We start from the raw sequence: 10,670 nt of genomic DNA, 5'->3' as shown, positions 1-10,670 counted from the left end.
AAAAATATAGGCTATTTACCATTAAACCAAAAATAAGAAACTTTCTTCTATGTGCCTCAGGCATCAGCTGATTCTGCAATGCAGGCTAGCTGGGTAAAAAAAAACAAAAATCTGCATTGATGTGCCATATCAGCTGAGAACCGCGTCATCACTGTCATGTTATAACATGATTAACCTCTTTAGATGAAAAAAACTCAAACAAAAATTTCAAAAGTTTTTCAAACAATTTGACCCTCTGAATATTTTATACGACAAAAAAAAGGTAAAATAAAAGCATTAGGCTATGATATTTCCCTTTGCAGGATTTAAAGAAAATGAAAATCATTTAAAAAAACATTTTCTTCATTAGTTTAGAAACGTGTTTCTATCGAAATGTCGTATTTGCGTTTTTAGTTGGTTTCGTTCAGACGCTGCAATGAAATTACTGGTTTGACACCATGGTGATAAACGAGAGAGGAAACACCCAAGAGCGCGCGCGGGCTCCCACGTGCACTTCTAGCATCCTCACTTTGGGCGGACTTTAGAAAGGAAACACCGTTATCCACGCACGCGCGCGCACACACACGTGAATCAGGGTCTCCTCGCTCTCAGTCACTGACGGAAGCTCGCCTGTAGATATGTTTTGTCGATTTTAACGCTTTTTCCTGAAAAAACGTCTTAAATTTTTTGTCTCTTTAAGTTCACAAGTTGAGGAATCTCAGAGACAGACTCGCGGACGCACGAGACACTTCACGCGCGAGGAGCAACAGGAGGTTTCTACTAATTCTTGACTTTTCCCCACAAACTGCGGCTCTCCTTTGAGATTTTCCTCCGGAAAACGAGCAAATCTTATCCCAGGACCGAGCGGACGGATATTTTGACCCGGGATAGACCCTGTCTGACCTGGGAGAGGCTCGTCTGTATACACGGTACGTAATTAGTGAGCTGGATGAAGAGAAAACGAGACTTTTGATTCTAAAGTTCTCCAAGGATTCCTATACCAATCTGACATGATCTGTTTTCACTGGAAACAGATTATAAGGTGAATCTAAAAAAAATATACTGTCAAAAATGACTAAACAAATGAAATATAACCAACAAAGAAGGTCAAACTTGATTTTACCCTTAAATAAAAACGTGTTTTTTGGATAAAGTTTAATTTTCTTATGCCTAGTATAATTCTGTGACTGTAAAGTTTAGTAAATTAACTTTCTTATTTGGTATTTTGTTTTTTTCTTCTTCTTTTGGTAGAAACTTAAAACTCTTTTATGTGTTAAAGGAAAAAATAGGTTTTTGCCTAAAACCAAAACCAAGACTGTCTGTGACTTCTTTTAAGTTCTTCTTTATAATATGTCTAGTTAACACCACTATCTGAGACCATAATGCTTTAAGTGTCACTAGCTTTCTTAAAAAAGCTTTAAATAGGCCTTTTCTTCTTATACCTAAATGTTTTCTCTGTTGAATACAATAAGGTTTAAATCTATTTTATTTTCACTGTAATATTTGAGCATTCCTTACAGACTTTTCCTTCTTTTCCTGCAGTGTTTCCTCCCTCCCAACATGTGCTCATCAGGGGAGAGCATGCGGTTGCTCTGCAGCCTGGTTCTGGTCCTGGTTCCTCTTTCTGCAGGATACAGTCTGGATGTGGAGCACAGTTTAGAGTTCAGCGGCCCCTCCTCTTCCTGGTTTGGGTACTCTGTGCTGCTGCATCGCCACGGAAGACAAACCTGGTCTGGATCAAATTTATACAACATTTATCTGTTTATTATTTTTATTTTTTATTGTTGAGCCTCTGATCGTTTAGTGAAAAAGAGAACTGGACCAAGTGAGTGTCACGTCCCCCATAGAAACTGACCTACTAAGTCTTTTCAGTTTCCATTTTTTTGCGATAAGAACGCCGCCATGTTGGAGCGAGACGTCGTCAGCGTCAACATTTCTATGGCTACCACTCTCGCCAATCAGGATTGGTCTTTTTGGAAGTCCAGAACCCTAGAACTTGAATGCAGGCTGCACAAAATCTGTCAAACGTTTTCAACTTTCCATGTGAGATCACATACTTTTAGTGAGGCATAAATGGGTTTATTGGTAAATTATTGGTTTATAAATTGAATAACTTGTACTACAGCAAAAATATCATGAAAAAAGATGTTAAAAAAGGTATCAGAGCCTGAATGGTTATTCCGATGAATAGAATGACTAAATAGCTGTTTATTTCTCAATAGAAGTCCATAGGATTTTGGCTTCTTGGAGCCAGCGGGTACTTCCTGTTTGAATAGCGAGTGGGGAGGGGTCTCTCAGTCCAGTTCTCATATACAGTCAATGTCTCTAATACAACATTGTCATACCACCATTGATCCTCCTTTAAAAGGCAGATTGTTCTTATTTCTGTTCATCAGTTCTCTTTCAGGGTCACCACAGGGAAGCTGCTGTTCTTTTGTTATCTTTTTCTAGTACAGCCATGTTTTATGTCCCAAATATTTCACTTCATCTGTTTTAAACCACTGATTGTTATTTTCTATGTGGATATCGTATTTTTTCCACTCTATTGATAGGTTTTATTTGTTCTCTAGTAGGGCTGCACGATATGAGGAAAACTCGCGATATGCGATATTAGAGATTAATATTGCGATAACGAAATCATTTGCGGTATCTAAACAAATAGCAAAATAAACAAAAACATCATTCACATTTCATTGGAACAGTTATAATTACACTCCAAATGACCCTCGTCGACATAGGTGACAAACATCTAACATAATAGGCCTCCATTCGATTGGTCAAATGCATAAAGGCATTTATTTGATCCGTTAAATACTTCAAGCTGCCATAAGATTGTTTTAGCACATTTAAGGTTTACGATTTATTGCGATTTTTGCCGTCTTTTGCGATATGTATATTGCAGAGCTGGATATTGCGATAACGATAAATCTGCGGTATATTGTGCAGGCCTATTCTCTAGTGATTTACATTTATCTAATTATCTTTGACACATAAATACACAAACCTAAACAGTCAATTTTTTATATTGTGATACATAATGTTGAGTTTATTTTGGTAAATACTGTACAGTTGTTTTCCTGTTGTATATTTCCCTTAAATCCCTTTAGTTTCTATTTAGTTGTAGTATTTCTCTAAATCTATTTGTAAATTGCTCAATTACATTAATTCAATTTTAAATTTAAATTGTTAAGTATCTTGATGGTTAATTTGATCTTCCATTATCTTGACACTTTAAATAAATAAAAACTAATGTATTTTAGTTTAAAAAAGAAAAGACAGACTAATTAAAAATCATTTGAGCTTTCTTAGCTTAGCAGGCATACAACAGTGCCACTTGTTTGTGTCTATTAATTAGCATGCAGTTGCTAATGAGAGAAGCCCTTTGATGCTTCACACACTGCACTCTATTCAGAGCTACAGGCCATCCCATTAACTCCTCTGTCTCTCTCTCTCAGGCTGGTGGCAGGAGCTCCGGTGGCAAACGGGTCTTCCAGTCTGCCAGTTCGATCCCCAGGAGGTGTTTACCGCTGCAACATCACACCTGAGCCTCGGACTTGCAAACGCATGCATACTGGTTCGTGTGTAGCTCCTTCTACCGTTCATTAGTGATGCTAAGCTTTCACATATCTGCTCACATATTTATAGGTTACAAACATTTATAAGCAAAAGTCTACATTTGTTTCTGTGTTGGAAACTGGTTATGTGTGCAGAAGTGTCTAGCTGTGGGAAGACCTGTGAGGGGGAAAGTGATCACCAGTGGCTTGGAGTCAGTCTGTCTAGACAACCTGGAGAAGAAGGCGGACATGTGCTGGTAATGTAGTTAAGGAGTTTTTATTTTCTGTCTGCTGCAGCTTTTTGTTCTTTTCAATCTTGAAAAGATTATAGTCGTATTTATCCTTTTTGATCCTAAATTAATCTCTTTTTGTGTATCCTAAAGGCCCAATGAACTCCTAAAGTTAGCAGAACTTGGTTTAAGGATTAGGAAAAAATAGTTTTAGAAAGGGAAATGTGGGCAGTATCATACTCTGTTGTTTTACAGCTTTTGTGTACAGTGTTTTTTTGTATGTTTTCATCGATCACTGACATTTGTTGGAAACTTTTTTCTCCACATTTCTATTTGCAGAGCACATTTTGTGGCACAAGCACCAAATTTGGCATGGATGTACTATTTCAGAAAAGCACGTCAGCCACAATGGCGGCCATTCGTAAAGATGATAGCCAAACACTCAATTGTTTCAAAAATATTCAGTGCCTATTTGCACAAGTCTCAATAATGAGTCGTTCGTGCACAAAATGCATATTTGAGCTTGTTTGCATAGACAGTTTGGTCGATTTAGCTGTGAAACCAACTGAATGGGTGTTTAAGAACTTGGGTATCGATTCACTGCAGTTTACTTCACTTGGAATCACTGTGGATATTTAAAGGGCAAAAGAGTTAAAGTTCAGGAACTAACAAAGGTCCTGTGCATTAACAGAGGAGGGATGGTGGCCAGAATTCAAATCTGTAGAAGTAAAAATTACCAAAAGAAAAGTTGAATAAATGTCACTAAATCCAGTGATTCTAGTTCTGAATCTAATATTGCAGTAAGATTTAATTTTCTTTTTAATCCTGGTCAGAGGTTGTGTAATTTTCCCTGCAGTTTGGTCTACTTTAGATTTTAGCGCACTCCTTGGTTTGGTCTGCTTTGAAATTATTCACTTGACAATCCCAGTATCACAACAACTGCTTATTTTTGGGTGCAAAACGAGCTTTCATTAGAAATTTTTTTATAAAAAGTAAACATCCATGTGTCCATTTTCTAAACTCACTTACCGGTAATCCCCTTTTGCGGTCACGGAGTCGCTGTGAAGCCAGAGTGTCTGGAGAAACTTCCACATAGAAAGGACCCAGCTGGGATTTGAACCAGGGCTTTGCTGTAAGGCTAACCACTACACCACCGTGCAGATCACTGTAAATATGTATCATCTGTGTAAAGGTGGCGTTCATATTAACTACTCCACATGTTTCTACAAGACTTGTGATGTTTTTTTTGGAAGTATTTAAAATCCATGGAACTTGTGTATTTTCCTCTGGAGACAGACTGCAACAGGAAGTGAATGGAAGCAGTTCACTTGCTCAGATGAGTTCAAAAAATGACAAGCTACTTTAAAAATGAAGGAAAGAAACTTCTGATGTTGGCTGATACACTGAAATGTTTGGGAGTGAGGCTTTTTTTTCAATAGTGATCAGATTCTGATCCTGTGATTCCAAAACATCTCTCCACCACTCGATCAAAACTGTTCCTACTTTTGATTTTTTCAACCATGCCTCTTGATAGCAGGCCTGACATCTTTATTTTGGCCTCATGTTGACTGAACATTGCATTAGTGGCGTTATCCTATTGGTTTGTTTTGCTGCATTTTTGAAAACCTCGGTTGTGCTCACATTTTCTTTTGCAGACAGAAGAGTTTTTCTTCTGGTTATTTTCCCAATCAAGGACTGAGTTTTTTAGTAATTTTACTGCCGAAGAGTCTAATATTTAACTGGGCCATTGAGGACTTTTGGTCAGAAATTTCTCTGGACACTTTCTTATAAATGCTTTCTTTTATTTTGTAAAAATATAGTTTTATCTAAAACAATAATCGTTTTTTTTTTTACTTCCTTAAAGTCTTTTCCAATTTCCCCTCTAAAATTGTTGCTGATGACTTGACAGCTGCAAGTTAAATTCATTTGAAACTGCACATTATACTTAGTATTGCCCACAGTTTCTATTTTACTGTATTTTGGGTGAAATTAATAAATGGAAGCAGAACGTAAAAATGTATATTGTTAACTTATGGTCTGAAATAGCACTGCAATAAGACTGTTCTTTGAAAAGGAATCTTTATTTAGCACTGCTTATGATAACTTTAATGAAATTCTTAGCTATTTCATCCACTAGCAATACTTCTTAAATGTAGAAAATCACTTATAGCATAATTTTATTTAATGTTTATCTCCTGTTAGTACAGTTATGGATGAATTAGATTATTATGAACCCTGTCGAAAAGAGTTTGAGTGTCTGTAAGGCATCTTCTTTTTAAAAAGCTGGTAAAAACTATATTTCCTTTGACTATATTTGGCATAGTAGATTACATGAAGGTAAATGAGACCCAGTAGACTTCCATCCAATGCATACAGAGTGTGTATCAAACAATGGCATGTTAGCGGAGCACAACTGAGTTACTAGCATGTGACTCAGTGATGAGTCCCTGTCACATTTGTTTTTGTGTATTTGTATGTGTGCAGGCGTGTGCTCACCGATGGAAGAACATCTTCTACTCAACTAAAGATTTTCAAAGCAATAAACTGCCCAATGGAGTTTGTTTTTCCTTCAGCAGTGACTTAGAAACATCCCGGCACTACATCCCATGCTACACAGGTACTCATTACACTTAATTTTATATCAATAAATTATTATAATATCAAAAAAATTAAGTCTTAGGAGCAAGGGAGACTGGGAGTAAATGATCCTTTTCTGTTTGAATGGTGTTTTTATAATTATCTAAAATACTATTCTTATTTATAAAAACTACTTTAGGTTATAGAAAGAATAACTGCACTCTCACCTTTGCCCTAATTTAGTTCTCTTGTTCTCTACAAGACAGAAAGTAGAAGTACATTTCTCAACTCAGTTTTCACAGCTCAAGGCAAAGGCATCACCCAAAACCTAAATAAAGAAACACTATAAATAGATTTAGAAAATCACTCATAAATTGATTTAAAATGCAGAATAGATGTTCAGTTTTCATACATGTCCCTTAGGAATTATAACATTTTTATTTTTTATCTATTATGATTATTTTTTAATTATGTGTGTTTTTGGATACAAAGCATAGAAAAAGATTTTAAGGTATCTTTGTTTTAATTTCACAGCAAATAGCAGATTTTCAAAATTCTTATTCCTCCTTCAAAAGCATGGAAATGCGTTTGTGTTTGTTTTCCAAAGAGCATAAAAAGTGATTCATTAAAATGTACTGAAAGAGCGTTTGGGCAAATGATAGCAGAGAGGGTTGAAGGATTAGACATCCAGATTTTCAAACTAAAGTTCATGGTGTGAATAAAAACTAGTGCAGGATATTTGCAAATGTGTGTGTGAAACCAACAGCTGTTCATCAGAGCGAGATAATCTTTTTAATCTTCCTTTGTTTGTTCTCTTTCACCTTAACACTGTCTCCTATAGACCATCAAAGGAAGTTTGGTGAGAATTATGCATCGTGTCAGGCGGGTATTTCCAGTTCCATGACTGAGGTCAGTAGCACTCTGGGCAAACATCATCTCTTAAACACATTTTTAATCTAAACATCATCTATTCAGTGTTGCAAAACTTATCATGGCTTGTTTATTCTCCAGGATCTGGTCATCATGGGGGCACCGGGAACGTCTTATTGGACAGGTTCTGTTATTGTCTACAACACATCCAGTCGACAGATTTCAGCCTATGGGAATGATGAGACTGGAGCTGTCAACTTTGGGAGCTACCTGGGTAATAGCTTTTACTCCTCATGAAGTGCAGATTTAATTGTATCTCTGCAGTTCTGTTTTTGCTGGGTGGAGATGATTTAATGAATGAGTCAAAACTGCACATATACATTCCTTAGTCCTTTTGTAAAACACGTTTTAAGGCTGTGAAACCCCTCACTACACACTTCATACTGTTTTTTTTCTGACAGTCATGAAGATTTCCACACTTTTTGTTTTGTTTAATCTCTCAAAGTAATAAAACTTTCATAGAAAAATAAGTCCAGTGTTATAAAATGAAAACAAAGATCTGCTTCCAATCACAGATTTATGTAACTCCGGCAAGCTGTTCTATAAACACATTCTATACAGGAGACACGGCACAGAGGACGCAGAACACAGTTTGCTGTGTTAAAAAAATGTTCAATATTTTCAGGAACTGATGTGTTACAGGAAAACCAAGAAAAAAAATGTGTCACTCTGCAAGCTAAATGTTGATTTGCAAACATGTTTGCAGTACATAAACACTGATCCGACATGAGGGCAAATAAAAAGTAAAAGAAAAGCCGTCAAATGTATTCACGTTATCATATAGAGATCTTTTAAAATTAATGTAGAACATTCAAACTAAAGCAAACTGAAGAAAAGAAGATAAAAAACGGAGGATCCTGAAAGAGAAACAGTAGCTTTAGCTGTCTTTTTATGCGTGTAAAATACTGCAGTAAAACCGGCCACCAAGCAGGGAGTTGTTCAAATTTGCTTTTATCATTATGAACCATTTGCCTGATGTCAACGGTTTTAGCAGGGAGGAACCAGGCCAGCAATAAGCCCTCATACTTTAGCTCCATGCTACAAGTCTTTTCTCTGTCTCTGTGCAGAAATTCACTGACAAGAACCCTTGTTGTTTCTTTTTTGTTTGCTTGAGAGGAAGTTCTACTCAGTAGTACATGGTCAGTGATCCTTTGGAGGTATGTTCTTAGGTGGCAGGGTTATTTCTTAAAACGGAAGAACAGGAAGTTGAAAATACCTTTGAAAGGTAAAGTCTTACTATACGCTTAACACACCTACAAACTCCTGCACATTGGTGCATGGGAAAACACTGCAGAACCTGAAGCAAACCCTGGTTGTTGAACAGCAGCCTACTGCTTCCCCATCTCTGCTTTTCAACAGTATAATTAAAAATGTGATGAATGGCAACATCTGCATAACATCTGGACCAAAGAGCTTTCTCTGGCCAAATTTCATAATGTTTTTAGCTTTTTTTTCTGTTTAAGTGAAAGGTATTGTGATTGATTTATTTCTGTGTGTTCCCAAAAAAACAAAAACACAAACGTTGAAATGTGGAGTAAATGCCACACTATTATCCTGGTTGAATTACGCCCAAGAAGTACATAATTTCAGGTCTTTGGGAAACACAGTGACTCAGTGATGCTGTATGCTGCTGCTGTTTAGGTTACTCTGTTGGAGCTGGTCACTTTCTCAGTCCTTCATCTGAGGAGGTGGTGGGCGGAGCTCCACAATACAACCAGAAAGGCAAGGTAAGGCATAAAAAAGGACAAAATCACAAAAGCTTTCCTTCGTCTGCCTGTATCTGACTTTCTGTTGTGTTATTTGTATCATTGCAGGTCTTCATATTTACAATAGACAACAGCAGGCTGCGTATTGTGTTTGAATTACCTGGTAAAGAGGTAGGACATGAGAATTTTCGCCCTGCGTTGATACCAGAGTATATTGCACTTAAACAAATGTCTTCCTGTAGTTTGGATCTTATTTTGGCTCCAGTGTCAGCGTGGTGGATCTCAACGCTGATGGGCTTTCAGATCTTTTGGTTGGGGCTCCTATGGCAACAAGCAACACCAGAGAGGAGGGAAAAGTACATGTGTACATCAACGAGGGACAGGTAAAAGCACCAACAATTGCTTAAGTGGATGGTTTGTTGAATATTTTCAAACATTTGGCACTCCATGAATCTAAAAGGATGTCATTCACTACCAAATCCAAGTCCCTGATTGATCAAAGTTTAACCTGGTTTAGCTTTCAACGTGTGCTCTATAGACTTTGGTTTTGTACAAAGAGCCCGAAAACAGTTGTAGAAACTTTGGTAGCGACACGTAAATGCGAGAGTTTTGAACGAAAAGCCCAAAATGCGCACTTACGTAGACTTTTCATTGAAAGTCTTAGCTTGAACGCGCGTTCAGACGCAAACTAGCTACGTTTCTTAGGTAGTCCACTTAGTTTGGCATTTCTGAAAATTTGGGTGTAGGTTAACGAAGCAAACTCTGCAAGTTCCTAAACTGGCTTGAAAGTGAACCTTGCCAACTCAAGTTGGTGCAAATAAAAGACGATGTAAAATGTGATTTTGCTAAAAACTGACCATGATGGGGACAAAAAGTAGGAACAAGAAAACCTGCAAGTCTTGTTGATCTTCTGTCACTTTTACAATTTTGTTGAGATGATATCGTTTTCATATTTGCAATGTAGTCACTGTTTTTCCTCTACCTGTTTTACCAGCTTTTATGTAATTTCCTCTATTTGGTTTTCTTCTACTATATAATTTTTGGGGGTGTTTTTGTTTTCACAATACAATGAACTGCAAAGGAGTTAGTTAGTTTGCGGGTGACCAGCATTCTCAAGCAGACCAGAGTTTGCTTATTTTGTCTGCACAAGAGTTAAGGTGAGCCTTCACATGTGCAAATGAAACTGACAAGGAGACAAACTGTATGATCATTCAGTGCCAGTGTGAGAGTGCCCTAAAGCTGTGAACAGGAGGGTCAAACGCTGAGCAAGTTAGTCAAGATTGTACTTCTTGATAATGAGTAGATGAGTTTAAGAGGACTAAATGTCTGATTAGGACATATCTGTGGCCTTTATTTTGATTGTTTAGCGATAATATAATTCACTGACGTTGTGCGTCTTTGTTTAAATTCTGATGAAAGGCAAAGCTGGTGGAGGCAGAGTTCCAGCTGACTGGCAGCAGTTCTTACGCTGCCCGATTTGGACAGTCCATTGCCAACCTGGGAGACTTAGATGATGACGGCTACCCAGGTAAAGACAGCACTCGCAGAGACCCACCAAGTACTGTTTGCTGCTAAAACACACAACAGCAGGGCGTGTTTGTTGAATACTAAACATGTTTGATTGTAAGGTTTGTCAGGAGAAAGCCTCTTCTGTTTAGTGGTTGGTGATTGAAAAGAACGCAGAAGGGTGATGG

The 10,670-nt window shown here is 37.4% G+C and overlaps 1 protein-coding gene across 2 annotated transcripts in view; it reads left to right on the top strand.

Annotated features, from left to right (window-relative positions):
- Nucleotides 1–511: 511 nt before the first annotated feature.
- itga4 (integrin alpha 4) overlaps nucleotides 512–10,670 on the top strand; it is a 29,874-nt gene continuing 19,715 nt past the window's right edge. For both annotated transcript variants that reach the window (XM_004081554.5, XM_078939685.1), the window contains exons 1-11: nucleotides 512–908; nucleotides 1,522–1,709; nucleotides 3,435–3,553; nucleotides 3,690–3,790; nucleotides 6,248–6,380; nucleotides 7,182–7,249; nucleotides 7,352–7,484; nucleotides 8,912–8,997; nucleotides 9,085–9,147; nucleotides 9,219–9,359; nucleotides 10,396–10,504. In XM_004081554.5, coding sequence (XP_004081602.1) covers nucleotides 1,540–1,709; nucleotides 3,435–3,553; nucleotides 3,690–3,790; nucleotides 6,248–6,380; nucleotides 7,182–7,249; nucleotides 7,352–7,484; nucleotides 8,912–8,997; nucleotides 9,085–9,147; nucleotides 9,219–9,359; nucleotides 10,396–10,504 — 1,123 coding nt within the window. In that variant the 5' untranslated portion in view covers nucleotides 512–908; nucleotides 1,522–1,539. The remainder of the gene's footprint in view (nucleotides 909–1,521; nucleotides 1,710–3,434; nucleotides 3,554–3,689; nucleotides 3,791–6,247; nucleotides 6,381–7,181; nucleotides 7,250–7,351; nucleotides 7,485–8,911; nucleotides 8,998–9,084; nucleotides 9,148–9,218; nucleotides 9,360–10,395; nucleotides 10,505–10,670) is intronic.

Source organism: Oryzias latipes, chromosome 21, assembly GCF_053564925.1.
Source record: "Oryzias latipes strain Hd-rR chromosome 21, Olatipes_Hd-rR_3.1".
In the NCBI taxonomy this organism is placed as follows: domain Eukaryota; kingdom Metazoa; phylum Chordata; class Actinopteri; order Beloniformes; family Adrianichthyidae; genus Oryzias; species Oryzias latipes.
This window is presented reverse-complemented; position numbering and strand designations above follow the sequence as displayed.